Source organism: Clinocottus analis, unplaced genomic scaffold (assembly GCF_023055335.1).
Source record: "Clinocottus analis isolate CAN_PGR_092001 unplaced genomic scaffold, fCliAna1.0.p SCAF_6, whole genome shotgun sequence".
Lineage (NCBI taxonomy): Eukaryota > Metazoa > Chordata > Actinopteri > Perciformes > Cottidae > Clinocottus > Clinocottus analis.
Window position 1 is genome coordinate 4092174 of NW_027176218.1, and position 19910 is coordinate 4112083.

Consider the following 19910-nt stretch of genomic DNA (forward strand, 5'->3'; position numbering starts at 1 on the left):
ATGACGTTTAATACACTTCGTGCCCACGTGACGTGTGTCTGGAGCGTAGCCTGCCCAGTCTATGCTCTGGAGCGGTTTATCTTTTTTAGTTGCAACAGTGTCAGGCAGTCACCAGGCGGAGTATGATGGTATTTACTTCTTAATTGTTGTTCTTTCTACTGGCAAAACGGATTTCAAGCGTTTTTGCGCCATATGGGGTTTGCACTGATGTACCGTTAGCGTCAGTAGCTCCCAAGCTCATCTGTAGTAATCCCATAAATTTACTGGGACGTTATGCTAGTTTAGCGGGGAGAAAAGAAGAAAAAAAACATCCCGCATAACTAACGTAAAGACACATTTCACACATAAGTTAATTGTTTAAAACAGTGTCTCGAGCACTGGCGGTTTTACAAGCTTGTCTATTAACCTAGCTCCGTTAGCTTTGTCGAAGAGTCACAACACACGCTCACGCGGGTTGGCGCTTCGCACTGGCCGCTCGTGCAGCTGTTGTGATTTGTTTCGCCGTCAATTAAACGACGTCTAATTCGCGGTGCTCCGTGCTGTCCTTATTTTGTGGGAAAGCGACGCTAAACTAAGTAGGCGGCGTCAGAGAAGAGGTCTTAGCTAGGGTAGGTTAACTACACGCCTCGCGCAGCGCGCGAGTCGACGCTACTAACGACTGCAGGGACGGGACTTGCAGGTTATTCTCTCTTTCATTAACGTGATTCCCCCCCCCCCCCTCCTATTTTATCTTGACTACCCCAGGATGCTGATATAGTCACGTAAGGTGGGGCTAACACGCAGATGAGTTGACACGGGAACCGGGCCCAGTGATACACCCAACAAAAAAAAACAAAAAAACAGAGCGCGCAGTATCCGTTTAAAGCACCGAGGAGGGCGGCTGGTGGGTGAAGCCAATGACCAAGCCCGAGCCGAAGAGAAGCGGTGTGGCCGCGGTCAACGCCGCCGGCAAGTACGCCACATCCGCCACCGAGCCGGACGACGACGACGACGACGACGACATCTCGGCCGAGCCGAGCTGTCCAACTCACGTCAAAGCTAACGTGATGAAGCAGCCGTCCAGGGAGTGCATGCATCGGAGAAATACGGAGTGTGAAGTCTATGACGACGGGACCAACACCTTTTTCTGGTGAGTGCCTTCTGACAATGTCACCGGTGCAAATGTCAAAGACTTTAAACGCAGGCAGCATCGGAGATCAGTGTTTTGTTTTCAAGAGAATACTTCCATGATCACAGTTTCTGCAGAAATGTGAATGACAACAATGTTCGCTTAGATTTCAAGGTGAACTGAAAGACGGTGGGGGGCCCAGGTGACCTCCATTAATCACAGCAAATACTGTGACCTTGTTCCAAATCTTTAAATGGACAGGGAGTTAAATGTTAAGTCCTCTGTCGGGCTGAAATATGTCTAGGTGAAATTGTTCAAATGTAAAACGATAGGAAGGAATCACCGAGGTCTAAGGGGTGCCAGTAATAGAGGGTGTTTGTGCTAATGTTTGCCGAGCTGTTATGGATGCTTACATTGCACATCCAGGCGCAGAGCTTTGCTGTTGACAAGCCAATAACCGATGTCCCAACCTGCACCTTCAGCAGAAAGAGATCCACGGCGGCTTTTGAAGTCGAGACAGATATTCTGGCCATGCGGTAAACTGGAGGAGTGAGTTCTGCACGCACCCACTGACACAAACGCACACAGGCAGGCAGAGTGCGTTTGGCATGTGCAGGATGCAGGTGTTGCGATGTGCTGGTTCATAGGAGAAGTGACACTCTGTTCTGCAGCCTTTTTTTTAATGTCTAGCCATCATGGCCCTTCAACCTGTCGCTCCAGGGATGTTTACACCCGAGTAAGTGTATGTGTGTCTTATATCTGCTGTGTGTGTTTGTGTAAAGCGAGGAGCAGTAAGAATATCTAGTATCTTTGACCGTACACGAGGCTTGTCCTCCCCAAGATAAACTTTAATGAGAATATCTATATTTGTTGGTCTAACAGACATTAACAGGTCTCATAGTAATGCAACTTTGTAATGATCTTGACCGATGCTAGCTCAGTTTGGTCACAATTGGACCAGCTCTGGTTAATACTGCATGTGAATTTTTTTCTTTTTTGTATGCGTTTGCTTGTAAGGAATTTGGCCTCTCAGTGGTCGGTCGGGCCCTCCCAGTCTGTTGTAATCGAGAACTGATAATGGAGAATGTAGCGGTTTGCTTTGAGGTCAACTTGGAATTGTGGCCATTGTGAATCATGGCATCCTAGATAGGTATGAGCTAGTTTTGTATGCACGAAAAGGGGCAAAGTACTATTTATTTGACATGTGTAGCATATCACACCTTCCTTTTAGTCATCACAAGTCACGAAAAATGTACTTTTGGCAGTTTTATGTGTTGTCAAGAGGGGACTAATGCCAACCACTACCTCCTAATTAAAACCATGACGGGCATTTTTTCCCCCGGAGCTGGACATGGTTAACTTAAATGTGATAAAGTGCGTGTTTGTCAACCACACATCAGCATTTAAATTGAGGAAGTCAGTGTGGAAGAGTTGGTTGCTTATGGTGGATTTCTGATCATGGAGCCACTGCAGAAGCTGGCTGTGCTGTTATGAGCTGCCTAAGTGTTAGTGATATGCCATCGGGCTGTTTGTTGATGGTGGCACCTGCCCCTGTTTTAAGAAGGTAACAACGTGGCATACAATTTTCCTTATTAGCACATACTGGAGTTGAGCGTTTGTTTGTTTTTTTGACTGAGAAAAAAAGATGAATAGCTTGGATGGACCTTGAAATAGAAGTCAGCCTGATGACGCAAAATTTTGTGCTGGCACACCACTTTGTATTTTTCCCTAAATAGCATTGCTGCCCACACATTTCAGTTCTAAGAGTCTTCTGAGAAAGGCTTTGTGCACAGTGACTACTGACTTGAAACATTTTGTCAAAAGAGAAGAACTCAAAAGAGAAGTTGGTAGTAGTAAAAGAAAATTGAGCTCATAACATGGTTTAATGTTAAGGTTCAGGCCATGATCTATTACAAATGGCGGTCATGGAAGCTGCTGTGGTAAAAATATATGAAACTGACAATCAAGTATACTGTCATGTTGGGCAAGTTTTCTTTTAGCGCAGTATAGTTACAAACCCGTATTGAGACCCTGCAGGCCAACCTAAGGCCATATGATTGGTTACTGGACCGTATTTACTTGTGGACTGTTTTATCTTGACGTTCAAGCTCAATATTGGTAAATTTAAGCTTAGACAGACGCGCAGTTCAGCCCGACTGGTATTTCCGCCGTGCCTGTTCCCACCTGGTGGTTGTCAAGCAAGAAAGGAGTCGGGCCCTCCCCTGGGACTCCTGCCAACAGGTTGGGTTTGGAGGTAGAACAGGGAGACTCAACCCAAATGCGTGTTTTGTTTTTCAACCGCTGCTTCATAGCTGTGTTAAGTAACCTCAAGTAATTCGACTAGTATTTGTTCTGTAATAACTTCTCGACCACGTTGTCCATTTCCGAAGGGTAGCTGTGTCAGTCAAATGTCACAGAACATGCTCGGGGATATGGTTTCATGTGTATGGATTGCTTTGCTACCATGATGAAAGATATAAACTACACCTGCTGTGTTTACTGTAAAATGCTGTACAAAAAAAAGTTGCCATGATATTTTGGCCATATCCCACTTAACACACTCTTCCCCCAAAATATATATTTAAAGTGATGTCATTTGATACTTACTGGGGTAAACTATTAAATTTGATGTTCTTCTGACTCGCGTCAATAAGTGGAGGAATACAACTTTGACCCTTGAGTTGAGATAAACCCCACAGATTGCAAGGATGTATATCTGAACCACATAGCACATAAGTGTCCTATGACAAAGACCTGCCGTTGGGTGATATAGGAGATGTGAACCTGTAGTCAGCATCATGGCCTTTACACTTTAAGTTCAACTTGTCTATGTTAAAAGTCCAGATGCACCCTGCTGAGGTTTTCACGGTTCACAGTAGAGGCACGTCACCAGAAAAGTGATTTTAAAAAAGCAAGCTTTTGACTTCTCTGCCTCCATTTTAAGTGAAAAGTGTTAAACGGATTCATACCCCATTTGTTTTTTTGTTTCTAACTATATTCAGCTGAAGTAACACAGCCTCTCAGCAACGATCTGTTTTTGTCTCATCTCCACTCCCTTCATTATATCATACACAGACTGCGCCTTTACAGTCACACACATGATGTTTAAAAGCTTTGTTAGGATGACTAAAGTGTTCTCTGCGCTAATTACAGTGTAGTTTTATTGCTAACATTTACCTTTTGTGACCTCGGACATTTATCAGCTGATTTTTCTCTCTCTCCTCCCAGTGGCTTTTATCGAATTTTCTTCTTTTATAAATGTTATTAATATCCCCCTCTTTGTTCCTTCTCCCCCTCTTTTTACTGCAGGCGAGCTCACACTGTGACAGTGCTGTTCATATTGACCTGTGCTCTGGTCTACGTCACTCTGTTGGAAGAAACCCCGCAGGACACAACCTACAACACTAAGAGGTCAGTAGGCTGCGCTCGTCACTTCCTCTGTGTCGCCAAAGCCAAAAACACTGCAGGATCCAGAAAATCAACTTTATCCACTGAGGCTTTTTTGATTGGACTGAATAAACATTTTGGCTGCTGTTTATCTTCAGAGACAACTTGTTTTTATTAGCCACCAACATCAAGGTTTATTCTAATTTTGAGTCATGCTGGGTTTAGATTTTGATCTGTTTTTCTGCCTTTTTATAACCAGGAATGTACCACTTTTCTTTGACCGTCTCATTTCAAAGTGTGCGTGTGTGTGTGTGTTTCTGTTTCTGTGTCCTCTGTGGATCATGTCCGACTGACATTCAAAGCCTGACGAATAGGTCACATAACAAAACCAGCTAATGAGCGCCACAGTTTTAGACCTCCCCTGGAAAAGCCTTTGGCGTGAAGCCACGCAGCCACAGCAACATGGGAAAGGTGCTGAACCCATTGATTCAAATTGAAGCTTGTACGTCTTCAGTAGCGTTCACCTTGAACCAAGCTGGCCCTCTTCCAAGGCCATGTCGAGCTTTTCACAGAAACATCCAACCCCGACGACTATGAAAAGGAAGCGCGTGACTGTCAGCACACGCCTTGATTTGATTTGGAGAGAGTGTTTCCTGCCTTATTCTTTCAACACTGAGGGAAAAATGCAACCCAGAATAACAATTGCTGAACCATAGCAACTTAGATGAATGCAGAATGACTGAGGTTTGATCCAGATTCCTTTTGTTAGTGCCCTATCGCACGAAAAAGTGGCACATTGGTACTGGAAGCTTGGCGGGGACAGTTCTGACTGGTTTATGCTTCCTGAAAGTGGCATATTTAAAATTAAATGAATAAAACAGCATGCCAGGTGTCAAAAACAGCAAAAGAATCACCATAAGAACTCATCCTTTGGGTGGATGATATGTTAATAGGCTAGACAAGTATCCTAACAAAATTGTGGGTCATCAAATTGTGGGATACTTTTGGTTATTTTTTGGTTATACTTTTGGCTATTATTATGAACTAACTGCCTCTCTCTATTCCCTCAACGCTCCAGTTGGTCAATAATTAATTCAAGACTCATTGTGGAAATATAAAAGCTCAATTAAATTCGCTGATTTAAACCATTACATTGAATTTAATTGACTTTGGTCAGAAATGTGCCCGGATGTTGTTGATGTGGTTTGACATCGCTCTATGAAACACCATAAAACGTCTTGCGTACATTTGACAATACACAAACAATGTTCGTCATTGATTTTAGAACTGGCCTTTATTTGCTCACTTGGACCGAATTGACTTCATTACGTTGGTCAGGAGTTGACATCTGACTCACGCATGGCGTGATGACTGCCGTCTCAGCTCTCTCTCTCTCTGACGGGAGTTTGAAAAAGGCCCACTTTGTTCACTGGCTCATGTGAACTAAAAGTGTGGATAACATGTTCCTTCACGGACTGTTTTCAATTTCTTAACATGCATTTGCTTTTAAGCAACAGTGGCTGTGTGTGTGTGTGTGTGTATGTGGGAGTTTAATTGGAATAGCAGACCGAGTACAAGCGAGCTTGTGACGGAGAGACGGATTGTTTGTTGGTGTTTGAGGGAGATTGCCGGACAGATCTTAACTGGATTTGCTGCCGTCAGCATAGTCCGGCTCATCGGGATAAAGACCCTTGAGCTTCTTCCTAGCAGAGAAGCACACACACACACACACACACACGTACAGTCCAAATCTCGGTCATGTACACGCTGGTCATTTGCACACTGTTGGATACACTTGTCCTTTTTGAAACATTGTGTTTACTAATTTATACTTTTCACTAGTTACCGCACCTGTACTCTCATTTTGACACACAATCGTCACGTAAACTCACTTTCCCACCTCCACACACAATCATTTAATCACACACACTTATGGTCCCACCCGTGTTGGCACGCACGAGTGAAACCCCATTGTGTGTCCAGTCACTAAGCTGCCCCGGTTCATTTGTGGGTTCAGAGCAGCGTCGTTGGCTGGTGTCCTGGTTTTCAGAAATCAACGCGGCAGCGATTTAAAGGCAACTCAACCTGACAGCAGCAGGTTCAGATTGGCCCTAATCTCTGAGAGGGAATTGTAATAGGGAGTAATTACCCACGGTCAGCTGCTGAGACAGGTCACCAAATCAAATGGTGTCCCGATACTTTCCCCCTCCGGCTCTTTGTACCTACGTTGAGGCAATATTGATTTATTGTTTGTGTACATGGACACATCTAAGTTGTAGGAGGAAGCAGGCAAGCCACCGTTGCCACCTTTCTTGTAAACCTGAAGATGATGCTGTATTACCCTTTTTTAAAGTGTTTTTTAGGCTCCAGATTTTTAATATTCTCATTATTAAATTCTCATGTTTTGATCATATGCTGAGCGGCTTGCCAATGAAAGGCAGATTAGCAAGGGCCAGCTGCTTCCCCGCGTATCTCTGGCTTGACCAACACTACGTATCCTGTCATTTTTACAGTATCGAGAGTCTCTGAATTCTATTCAATTATGGATTTTTTTTTTACAGATTTATAAGTCACCTTAAATGTTGTTCTGTGTTTTTTAATTGTGGTCCTGTAGGGGGATTGTGGCAAGCATCCTGGTGTTTCTCTGTTTTGGAGTGACGCAAGCCAAAGATGGACCCTTCACCAGACCACACCCGGGTAAGAATGGCGCAGTCCAAAGCTTCTTTTTACAGTTTTTATGGCAACATTTCATCTTCCTCCGTCCATGTATCTCAGTCAAAACAATGCCTTTTTTTTCCAGTTTCTAAAACCTACAGAATATGAGCACACATCTCGTGCAAAGCAGGTTCAATTTAAAAGAATTTGAGTAGGTCACGCTTGTCCATGCCTTGAAAAGCATTTGATTACAAACTGAAAGGTTGAAAAACAAAATTCCATCACAGTAATGGTGGTGGTGTTGATGTTTTAATGGTGCATTATTTGTTTCTCGGTGTGCAGAGGGGTGAGAGCACCTGAGAACCGCTGCCACTAATTCGATCAATAGCAACATTTTAGGATCTCATGTTGGCTTCGACTACATCATAAAGATCCTCTAAGTGCAGGGAATCAATACAGACAATGGCTAGCTAAATGTATTTGTCAAAAATGAAGGAGGCATCTGGATAGATAAAGAGGTGGAGTGTTTTCCTGGCAGGGGCTCGGCCCAAGCTGATCCCTAAGAGAACAAAGCAAACACACTTGGGGAACAGCTTCATCGGCGTTATTCGACGTCTCTACTGGCTTGTAGCTATAATATTTAAAGGATTGCAGTTGCTCGGTTAATAGAGACAACATAAAAAAGATGCACGCCCTTAAGCCCAGCTTAACACATAAACCTCTCCCACAGATCAGTGAGCTGCTGTTTAAATGCAGAAAAAGCGAATCCAACAACAATAAGCATAAATATATTCTGTTCCTGTTTTGGGCTGCACAGCCTCCAGATCACTGCCGCTCCAAACACATGTGATACAATTGTTTTCCATATCTTCCAAATGGATCCCCCCCATGAAATGTGACGCACTGTTCCTTTAATTTGCTACATTCTGTAAAGGGATGCTTCTATTCATAGAGGTGCAGTTCATTAAAGTAGTTTGCTATTTAGGTTTTTAACCAGGTCAGTTATGCAAAAGAGGCATCTCGTCTATCACACAACATGTTGCCACTGACTTCAGATGGAAGGGAAGGAAGGAAGGGGGAGGGAGGGGGGAGGGAAGAGGGGAGGCAGGGAGGAAGAAAGACAGACAACAGGGTGTGGAGGTCAAATGGATACACACACACACACACGCACACGCACACGCACACGCACACACACTCAGACTGTTGTTATTGGAGGCGTGGGGCAGCCAGCAAAGAATTTGGGCTGTTGCTGTTGCATTACTTGGGCCTTCTTGTCCTCTTTTGTGGACTTACAAACACGTTTCTTTTGTTTGTTTTGTTTGTTTCTGTGTGTATATTAACTGATTGCGTCATACTCCCTGATCTGTTGAGCCAGCCAAATAGGTTCAGTTGTTGATCAGCTTGTTGCATTTGTGTTGAAACTCCCACACGTCTGTATTATGGGAAAAGACCCAGAGGGACTTTAGGATTTACAACCTGCACCTCCTCGGGGAAACCTCCGGGAGATTATACACTAAGATTCACGAGATATTACGAGGACGGCGGCTGTCGAATTCAAACCCGTTTCTGGGTCATTAATAACACGGTAATGCTACGATGGCTTCAGGTTTTTTTTTTCCAACCACATCCACTAATAGTCCTTTCTATATTTATCAACGTACTGATGAAGCTTTAATGGAAGCCAGATTATCTGTTGCAATGGCTCTGACTGAAGTACTCAATTGCTATAATCTCTAGTAATGGAAAAACACACTTTAAATTATGTATCATGAAATCCTTCATTATTACATCACCTAAATGTCAGCAAAGTCAGACTGTTTAACATTAATCTTAAAAAGCATGCCTTTGAAGAACACAGTCATATTCATTCCCAGATGGTCTCACACTCTGGATGAAGACTGTGGGTACAAGTTTGTTATTAGCTGCATATATCTCACTCGGTATCATCCTCCCCTTTCGCTATCTTTGCTATCTATTTTGCAAGGCCACCGTCCCCGTATCCTGAGCTTATCTGAGACGATTGTGATTAGTTTAATGAAATATTAACAAGCCAGAATTCTTGTTCTTTCTCTCTTTCTAGCTTACTGGAGGTTCTGGCTTTGTGTCACTGTCGTCTATGAGCTGTTCCTCATCTTCATCCTCTTCCAGGTTGGTGTGTTGATTGTCTTATTACCCCTCGATGGGCTGAAACACTCACCCTTGAACATTCATTGCTGGAGGGGAAAGCATACAACATTCACATGCACACGTCAAAAAAACAGAAGTCTGTCGATCGCAGCACATGCTCGTCTTTCTTGGACGTGATCTTTCCGCCCAGAACAAGACGGCTGAATGTTTTTTTCTTATCAAGCCTATACATTGTTAAAGAGAGTTTTAAATACTTTACCGTCTACTTTCTTCAGTAAGCAAGCAACATTAAAAGTATAGGTTTGTGAATGCCTCCATTTAAAAACTGTAACATGTCTCAAAGTTGACATTCATGGGAACAAACAGAAAAAACTTTCAAAAGAACATGCTGTGGTGAGAGGTGATGTGTATTTATAATACATTCGTTTGATTTAAGATTTTAAAAAACAAACATTTTTAAGCAAACTTTGTAAATGTGATATAAGTGAACTACACAGTAGTACTACACAGGTACAGCCAAAATAATCTTTACTTTTGACTTGGAACCGGGTTGATATTTTTATTTGAACTACACTGACATTATTTTGCATATATTACAGCAGTTGTTTATTTATTTGATTCCATATTCTGAATATATGAGTTGTCTAAAAAGTCAAATAACAACTTACACCTCGCAGTCTCATTATGGCTCTGTGTCTCCATAAAAGCTCCTTCTCAGGGAGAATAAGTGCTGATATATTTCTGTGCTTCTCCTCGCCCCGTTGTCCAGACGGTGCATGACGGACGACAGTTCATGAAGTACATTGACCCCAAACTTGGGGTCGCCCTCCCGGAGCGGGCCTATGGAGGAAACTGCCTCATGTACGACCCGGGCAACACCACCGACCCCTTCCACAACATCTGGGTGAGACGTTTTATTTAATTTGACGTCACACATTTCTGACTTGGTCACACTTTGGCTTCAATCATTACTAAAAAAAGAAAAAGACCCAGATCTCTCATAGTATGGCAGCTGAAATGAGTTTCTTTCCCTCATCCATTCACACAATCACTCTCCTTTTGACTCTAGCTCTCCCTCCCTGTCGCCTCCCCCCTGTCACTTTATCTCTCTCTCTTTCTCCTTCATACACACACGCACAAACTCCTAGTTAGTGTGGCTGTGTGCTGACTGACTCCAGAAGCTTGTGTCTGGTGCAGATTATAGCCCGTCAGTAGAAGCAGGCCTTCAGCGGTCAGCTGCTGCCGCCACAATGACCCAGACCACATCTCTGCTGTTGGCCTGATTTCAGTCTGAGAGTGGGTCAAACGCTCCACATTCTCCACTACATGCTAGCCAACGTATGTGAATAACCTTCTAGAAATGTCAAATAATGTCCAAATATTTCGAGGGGGGGGGGAACTGATTTAGGTTTTTTGTGGTGAAGGAAATGAATAGAAGTGTGGTGTGTAATGTGGTGCTGTTTTAAAAGAAAAAATCACAGTGAAGTGGTTTTGGATGCTTTTTATTTCTCTGCTTCATGATGCCCAGCCAAGTTTTGTTCTGTTCAGTGACCGAGTACTCGCTGTGCTCATTTCTGGTGAACTAGATGTGCTTAATGAGAACATAAGAGTCCAGTGAAGAGTAGAGCTGCAACTGATGATTAGTTTCATCCTGTTGATTATTTTTTACAGATTTCTAAAACACTAAGAAATTGTGAAAATAGTGTTATGCTGTGTGTGTAAGGACGGACTTTGACGTGATACAAAATTTAAAATGAAATGACCATGTTGGTGTGTCTCCACAGGACAAGATGGATGGCTTTGTTCCAGCTCACTTCCTGGGATGGTATATCAAGGTATGTATGAGGAAGACTGAACACTGTGAACACTGCACACCAGTGATCACTAATTTACTTCGACTACACTGTTATTATCCAATGACGTAAAAGAATCGCCTGATTTTCACCTGCTCCATCTCAATAAAATGCATCACGAAAGCAGTTGAGCGTGTGACATAAAAAAAAAGATTAATCTTATATGCGGCAGTCGGCAGTCGGTCTTGTTGGCACGGGAATGACAACAATCTCTGAGCCAATGATGACAGATTACAAACATTTCAATATTGAAGAGCAAGAGATTTTTTAAAATAAAACTGACTCACTAAGATTGCAAGCACTTTAACCATCAAATACCAGCTAATGTATTATTAATTTATTGGCTGATAACCATGGTTAAAATGATTTAAGGTGGTGTTCATGCTGCTGTTGTGTGAAACAGATTGACATCACCTCTGTGCTCTGTTGCATTTGCCTGCAATAAAAAAAAAAGTTTCTCTCTACAGCATCTTGTTGACCTACTCCCACTCCACATCCTCCTCACCCTCCCCTTCTGCTCTTGTTTTCTTCCTCAGACGCTGATGATCCGCGATTGGTGGATGTGTATGATAATCAGTGTCATGTTCGAGTTCCTGGAATACAGCCTGGAGCACCAGTTACCTAACTTCTCCGAGTGCTGGTGGGACCACGTACGTACAGATAGTCACTGCTCTTCTCCTTCTGCTTAGCTAAAAAATTGACACGTATGACCCTCAGACTGGTGTCGTGAACAAACCCCAGTGTAGTCAGTGGGATGGAGACACTGGTAAGTCACAGTGAGAGCAGACATGGCTCGCAGACCTAAACAACAACAACAACATGGTTGCATGTTGACCAGTCGCAGACAGCTGAGGATCGGGGTGAAGTGGAACAAAGCTGTGAGGAGTTTTTCTGTGTGTCGGGAACTCGGCTTTGTTTTCTCACGAGCTAGTCATTAGGGACAGATTGGTCAACTTCTCACCGTGTACAGAAATTGCTCAAGTCGGCAAAGGTCACCGTGCTTCCGAGCTGAGCGAACGCACAATGCGGAGCGGTGTCTTTCATGAGAGAGTTGAGGAAGCGTTGATATATACTTTTTAATATCCTGTTACCTGATGCTCGCTGGTGCAGTAGTCTGCAAATCTGCTATTGAGATTTATGGGAGCAATGAAAGTGGTCATTTGTTTGAATGATAACAACCTTTTATTGTGTGCGGTTGAAGTTAAACAATTGGTGATGGCTGGGGAAATCATATCAACACTATTTATTAAGTAATAGAGCAACATAATCTAATGTAAACAGACAAATGGTGGGGTAATAAAGACGGGCAGGCTGTTGACTGTAAAAACAGATTTGGTGGACTGTCAATAGAAAGTCGGGGCAATTACTTAAGTTGTGACACAATCAACTGCTCATTACCTGTAAATACAGATTACAGTACAAGTTTATACTGGCATCTACGATATATTGTACATAAAACGTTCGGGGGCCTTAGAGGATGTACACTAAGAAACAAGGCCTGACACACACACACATTGACGGTTACATGTTTTGTCAGCTTTAAGGTGCGAGGGGGTCAATGCACGGTGGTAAAAGAATGCAGAAGTGCGAGTTTTCCCTCCCAGCATGCAACAAAACCAATAGGAGAGCCAAGGAGATCTATTTCCACCGCTACAAACCACACCGTCCTAAAAAGGTTTAATCTAGCAAACCTGTGTAGGTGGATCACAGTTGATGTTTTTTTTTGTATGTAAAAAATAATGATTGTCATGTGTATCTTTCTCTCTAGTGGATCATGGATGTGTTGGTGTGTAACAGTCTGGGGATCTTCTGTGGCATGAAGGCCCTGGCCTGGTTATCGATGAAGCCCTACCAGTGGCAGGGCCTGTGGAACATTCCCACATACAAGTACGACTTAACACAACAAGATTTGGTTTATTTAAGGGATTAATCCCCACTATTGGCACTTTACTCTCATAGAAATTAACCACAACATTTTAATAACTTAAGTATCTTTCTTTAACTTAACTCCGCACCTATTGTCCCTATTGTGTGACAGATATAATATATAATGTTGGAAGATATTTGTGTAAGATATTGACTAGTTTTTGACAGAGCTTCATTGTTGACATTTGTAATAACGTGAACTAGTGGGGTGGTATTGCCCCTTCTGACTTCAATAAGTACCGTGTTAGTCGTGAATGTACATTTATTTCGAACCCTTTCTCCTCTGTGCTTTCTCCCAGGGGGAAGATAAAGCGCATCGCATTCCAGTTTACTCCGTACAGTTGGGTGAAGTTTGAGTGGAAGCCTGCTTCAAACCTTCGGCGCTGGCTTGCTGTGTTAGGCATCATCTTTATGGTAAGAAATATCTCGTTTTTGTGTTTTAATGTTGACACGAAAATAGGAGATCATTTCTCATAATGGCAACCGGTAATATGATTACATTACAATAAAAAATAGTGAAACTTTAGCAAATATTCTTTCGGACATCACTTTGTTCTCGGCTTTTTCCTGAAGCTACTTAGCTCCATGGATTCTGCATGTAATATTTTTGATTGATGTGAATTATAATAATTGATTGATATATCAAAACAAATACAGTTTTACTGACATTCATCGGCACGAGTGACGACTTGTTCTGTTCTCTTCAATTTATTCGATTCTCAGTGCTCATAAATTAAGGAACTTGCTTCTTCTGTTTTTTTAATCTCATCTTTTCCCAGTTCCTCCTGGCGGAGCTGAACACCTTCTACCTGAAGTTTGTGTTGTGGATGCCTCCTGAACACTACCTGGTGCTGCTCCGCTTGGTCTTTTTTGTCAACGTCGGAGGCGTCGCCATGAGGGAAATCTACGACTTCATGGATGACCCGTGAGTAGCGGCGAAATAATGTTGGCTGTTGGTGATTAACGCCTGCATCCTTCCGAGTAAAAACATTCAACCGTCCATCGTCTTCCACGCTGATTCGTAACCGATTCTTACGCTGCATTAGGAGCTTGTCGGCATTCACCTTTCTTGAGTCTACCGCATATCTGTAATAACTTATAGATGTTATTCGAGTCTGTTTTTATAAAGTAACAGAAGTGATACTTTTCTAAATGTCAAAAAGGATAACGGCGCTACATTCCTCGGCAAATAGAATAATAAGTATCTGCTGTGAGGAGAGTTTGGTTCATGACATATCTTAAAAGCCTAGATCACTTCCTTAAGTGTTCCTCAAAGGGACTATTTGCTGATGATTACTCTATGAGGATGTTCAGTCTGTGCTGGTTATCTCTGGAGGCCGTTAAAACTCATATTTCGCGTTCGGTGCTAATATTTCTATCCGTGTGCATGTGAGCTTCTTGGCATCTTTTCGTAAAAAATGTGTTAAGTTACCAGTTTTCACTTTTCCATAACATTTGTCATTTTCCCGACAGAAAGTTTCACAAGAAGCTCGGGCAGCAGGCGTGGCTGGTGGCAGCCATCACCGTGACCGAGTTCCTCATCGTGGTCAAGTACGACCCCAACACCATCATGCTGCCCATCCCCTTCTTCATCACACAGTGCTGGTTCTTAGGGATCTTCCTCATCTTTTCCTGGACCCTGTGGCGTTTCTTCATCCGGTAAGAAGTGGGCTGGGTTACAAGGCCAGGGGAGGGAGAAAGGGGAGGGGGGGTAATAATCCATTACTCTTAACTAATAATGGATTATTTTCACCATTGGTCTGCAACTATGGAAAATGTAATAATCCAGATTTAGTTTTCAGTTGATATTTCAGTGCAGATTATAAGAGCGATGCGAAGTGTATAAAACAGGAAGAGAAAGGGTGATGGATACAACTTATTTTTGTATTAAATCATGAAGAAACCTTTTAAAACGCTTCAGGATTAAATGTGTTATATGCTAATACAGGTCGGTAACACTGACTTCAATAAATAACCTGTTTAATTGCAAAAATACAGTTTATACACAATGTTAATAAAAGTTCATGAACATGGTTTCATGTGCTTTTGATCCCATCCAATCTGATTTAGTACTTTTTTCATTTTTTTTGTATTCTTTTACCTCGTGACCTCATGCAGCAATAGATTTGAGGTATCTTTCGGTGGTTTTGATTCCCCCTTCTGTTCCTGTTCAGTATAGTCGTTCCCCCAGCATATTAAGCTTCTGGTCTATTTTCTCCTCCCCTATCCTCCCTCCCTCCCTTTTCCTTCCCAACTCCTTCCTGCTCATGCTCAGCAGTAATGTCCGGTGAGGTAGGTAGAGGAGAGAGGCGTTCCCTTCTACCAGCAGTGTTGCAGTCTTATTTCCCCTCTCAATCATCACTGTTTTGGATCCATAGTCATATTCAGAAGATCTCTGGGATCCTCTTGACGACACAGATATTTATCCACAAGGGTCTTTCTCCCGCATGGCACTTTACCGTTTTTTTTTCTTTTTCTGCTGTAGTGAATTTTGTCATCTTTCATTTGTAGCATCTCCCTTCACATCATTTGTATTCTTAGTTAAGTACCACAGAAGAGAGTCGGCTTGTGCCGACACTGTAGGATCTCATTTGAAGGAAGCCAGAGGGAATGTTTGCCCACCTCACACACACACGAGCCAGTCGGCATGAAAACCAGTCCAGGGCGTCGGGCACTAAAGCATGCCGTGCCACAGACACTCAGACCGGGGTGAAATCCTATTTGCCAGTAGTTGTAATGTCTTTTGTTGTAGCTTTCTTTTGGTTACATGAAGGCAGGCTTCACCCCTACGGGGATTATGGATTATGGTGTTTGTAAAGTTATTTTTAAAGGTAAATATACATTCTGTCTTGATTGATCATCGTTGCTGCTGCAAACCCAGTTTGTCTGCCAACCCCAAGCAGCATGAAACAAACACACAAAATGATTAAATACAAGGTGTTAGCATCAGCAAAGCACGGTGAGTATTGTGGGGATGTTTCACTTTACCATCAAGCGTGCTGGAGAGTCTCATCCGGAGCACTAATGATAATCTCCCTGCTGTCAATCTGACCCTCAGCTTGATCTGCGATACATATGATACAGGACGTTTCATTGATTTAGTCACAACCTAAAGAATATTATGCAATGAAGTAAAGTAACGTTTTGTTGTGGGTCATCTCTCAAAGACCTGGACCTGGATATTTCAGGTTTGCAATTTAGGATCTCCGTCCTCCATGACGGAAAGAGAAAGTTGTGGAAAAGAGATATAATTAATTGTTATAAGAGAAGGTGCGGTAGCTCATCAACATCTTCTTGCTCGTGGGTTTTGAAAACGAGGAGAAACAGAAACTAGTTGGGAGGAACTGTTCCCAAAGTTGGTTTTCTATTCTTAGTGCGCGTCTGCTTTTTCTTCAATCTCCTCGCAGGGACATCACGCTCCGTTACAAAGAGACCCGTCAACGCCAACAGGAAGTCCCCGCGGACCGGGACCGCCCTCTGGGCAACGGCAGCACCGGCACCCCGTCCGGACGGAGCAAACTGAACGGCAGCTCCGAGATGGTGCGGCAGAGGAAGTCCTGAGGAGGGCGGGGCCGAGGAGAGAGTCGTAACCGGTCGGTCAAGTGCAACTGATGAAGGGAGGGGGGGGGGTGATGGGGAGGAGGGCGATGATATGACTGAAAGAGATTCGTGACACAAAGACACAAACGGACGGACACATATTTGTGCTGTGTTGAACTTTTTTTTTGTTCCATTCAACAGAGGCGGGGCTTGGAAGGGGGCAATTTTTTTCTTTTAGAGAATTGTCTGGTTATTGTCTTACTACATGGATTTACCTCATTCTAATTTTTAAGAACATTTGGGGGCGGGAGGGGATTACACAGGGACACATTTTTGTGTTATTTAAACATTATTTCTGGACGATCATGAGGCGCGGAGGAAAAAAAAGGGTTGAATCAAAGAAAGGGGAAGTAGTTGAAGGACGGCAATAGGTGACCAGGGACGTAGATCGACTCGTGACCAATAATCAACGGCCGTTTTTATTCTTTTTCTTAGTTTCACGCTTTATTCGTTTAAAAAAGACGAGTCAAGCGCCGGGAACATGGCCGCCGCCGCTGTAAATATGCTTGGTTCTGTACGCTCGTGTCGGTGCCGATGAGGAGGAAGAGGAGTGTTTGCAGCAGCTGTGCGTTTCTGTAGGTGTAGGTAACTGATGTTCAGTGTCAATCCGGGATTCTGGCGACAAAAATGCCAATCGGCGGTTAGGATGGAACTTGCTTCATGATAGTTGTCAATTTATTTTTATTTTTTTATGTTTTGTGTTGTTTACAGTTCAGGTTTTCTTTCCTGGAGGAACTGAGCCCGGAGGTCCTTTGTAACTGCTCGGGATCCTCGCTTAGTTTGACACGGAAAGGAAAAACTGGCCAAAGCCTTTGTCTTCTTTCTGGCTTTGTACTTAAAAAAAAGAACTTTGTTTAAAAAAAAAAACTGATGAAAAAAAAAATCTATATGTACCATATTGTAGTTATTTAACTGCTGATTATACTTGATATATGGGGTGTTATTTGTCAATTTTTCCCTCATCATTGTTATTTCTTTAGGGTGACTTTATGAACACTAGATTGTACTCTTATTTCCTTTTTTTGTGAAATGAGGCACTGAAGAATCTGCATCACTCTTAATGAACTCATCCACGACAATCGCACTTCGAGAAAAGACGCTCCGCTCCGATCGAGACGCCACTCCTCAAAACAAAACAACACAACACAGCGACGCAACGAATGGCTGGAGATCCGGCCGTCCCTCCGCCGTCACAGCATTGAATAATAAGAAGGCTGCGCTCCTCTGATTACGGCACCTCACACCGCGAAGTTAATATCTTTAATGCCAAATGCTTTTTTTCTTTAACACTTATTAAAAGTTGTCATTCATCTCTGCGCTGTCCGAATCAGCTGAAACAAACTGAAATCCATCCTTTCCATCAGAGTGGTGGTCGGGTGGGGTGCAGGTTTAGGAAGAGGACCCTCCTGGTCCCGCTCTGTGGGGGTTCGCCATATTGCACATGCAACAAGCCAAAGCTTAGAGGTCCCATTCCTGCTGACGCCATGAATGCCACTCGGACTCGAGTGAGCGGCTCTAACAGCCGTTAAAACATTCAGATTCCTTTTTCATTTCAACTAAAGTTTTATTTTCCCAAAAATAAATTGACATCTCGGAGGTCAAACCGTTAAAACCAAATGTACTTGTGTTCAAAATATTGAGACCTCAACTCCTCAATGTCTCAGAAATGTTCAATTAGTTGTTAAATGTAGAGCGGCATCAATTAGCTGACTGAAAATCAAACAATTTGAAGACTACACACCATTAAATGGCCGTTGTCCATTTTTGGACTTTTATTTCATATCAACAAAATTAGTTTAGCAAGTAATCTATAGATCAAGCGATGATTAGCTAGTTTCAGCCTAAAATGTTACAAATGCACCGAGGAAGAAAAAAAATAACGCTGAAGTCCAACTGGGTCAAACTGAAAATATCACGTTGCGTTGGATATTCTCCGTGTGTCTCCTTCCCCCAGAAAGCTTTCGTCTTTGTTCCTGTTCAGGTGTTGTGGCTGTTAGAGAATCAGCTGTGTGTGTGTGTGTGTGTGTGTGTGTTTGTGTGTGTGTGAGAGTGAGAGTGAGAGAGAGTGTGTGTGTCACTCGTCGTGTCCTGATGGCCACACCCCACGTAGTTGAAGACAAAAGTAGACGCCGCCCGTGACTCTAGCCCCAACTTGCCTGTTGTTGAACTAGCATTATGTCGTAATGTTCTAGTGAATGTAAACCAGCAGGATCTGCTGTTCAAATGAGAGGGTTTGTTTTTTCATTTTTGGATCATTGGTCACGATTATCCGAGCCGCACAGGCGTCTTTCTCCCTCTCTTCTGAACGACACGGACGGCTACGCAAATTTACAACCCGTGAAAACAAACGTTTAGCTGACATGTTAAAGTTTGTACTCGTGCTGTGCTGTACATCTTCAGTTGCTTGTGAACTTGGTAGAAGTTCAGGAAAGTTCCCTCCTCGCTCTCTCTCTTTACTGAAAGCTCTTTCGACATGTGCTGCGCGGTTTCATTTGTGTCCCACGCTTAAACCGACCCGAGCCATGAATTTGCACATCAGCTCTGAAATGACAAAAATATGCAATTCAGAAACTGAACTCATCAACGAGCGGTGGTGGAAACGGAATAGGAACCGGTCCCATTTGGGGCCTTTTTCCTTTTTCTTTTTTCTTTTTTTTTTAGTGTTTTAGGGTTCGGTGTAATTTCACTTGCGGCCACATGGGGGCGATAACCGTCGTGTTCTTGTCTCCGTGAGATCGTTCTGCAGCTTGCTGTGTAAAAGCCATTTTCAACTTGTGTAAATGTGAACATCATAAAGATCTTAAAAACTGAAATATGCTGCTGCACCACATCATTTTATAAAGTTTTCAATAAAATGAACTGAAAACCTGAGTTTAGTGTATTGATTATGTTTCCGTGCCATCGACAGAGGCGTTGTGGTAAAAGTAATCTCTCTGGAGGGGTTGTACTGTGACTTATTACATATTGTTTGACATAATATACTAAAATATCTTTGTATACGAAGACATTTTAAATGGAATACTATACAATAAGTTAATTGGGACTTTTGGAAATGCTGTCCTATGCTCTTTTTTTTTGGTTCTTTTACTTCTACATGCTGCATTTTGACTTTTTCCAATGTACTATGACAAATTAATGGGCTTTTTTCCAACACGCTATACTATGATTTATATACTATGATTATAAGCACCAAACAGTGCGAGCGACGAGATGCTACAAGATGCTACGCTATGACGCTTCACAGTGCGTCGACG

At 42.8% G+C, this 19910-nt stretch overlaps 1 protein-coding gene across 2 annotated transcripts; it reads left to right on the plus strand.

The window, feature by feature from the left end:
* The first annotated feature begins 5 nt into the window (after nt 1–5).
* ptdss2 (phosphatidylserine synthase 2) lies at nt 6–19511 on the plus strand. Of its 2 annotated transcripts, none has more exons than XM_068603356.1 (13): nt 6–128; nt 745–1129; nt 4418–4519; nt 7110–7192; nt 9231–9298; nt 10047–10181; nt 11062–11112; nt 11667–11780; nt 12899–13017; nt 13356–13470; nt 13836–13981; nt 14530–14715; nt 16464–19511. In XM_068603356.1, exons 2-13 carry the CDS (start codon nt 897–899, stop codon nt 16615–16617), a joined length of 1506 nt encoding a protein of 501 aa, XP_068459457.1. In that variant the 5' UTR covers nt 6–128; nt 745–896; the 3' UTR covers nt 16618–19511. The 2 variants fall into 2 exon arrangements, with proteins under 2 accessions (XP_068459457.1, XP_068459458.1); XM_068603357.1 differs by lacking the exon at nt 6–128 and adding an exon at nt 1535–1657 and having other exon boundaries at nt 1021–1129.
* Nucleotides 19512–19910: the final 399 nt, after the last annotated feature.

What these genes read in the sequence shown, in the direction of transcription:
- ptdss2 (XM_068603356.1), top strand. Translation starts at nt 897, where the DNA reads ATGACCAAGCCCGAGCCGAAGAGAAGCGGTGTGGCCGCGGTCAACGCC. An exon ending in TCATCTTCATCCTCTTCCAG is followed by an intron (nt 9,299 to 10,046) that starts GTTGGTGTGTTG and finishes CCCGTTGTCCAG; the next exon opens with ACGGTGCATGACGGACGACA. An exon ending in TGTTAGGCATCATCTTTATG is followed by an intron (nt 13,471 to 13,835) that starts GTAAGAAATATC and finishes ATCTTTTCCCAG; the next exon opens with TTCCTCCTGGCGGAGCTGAA.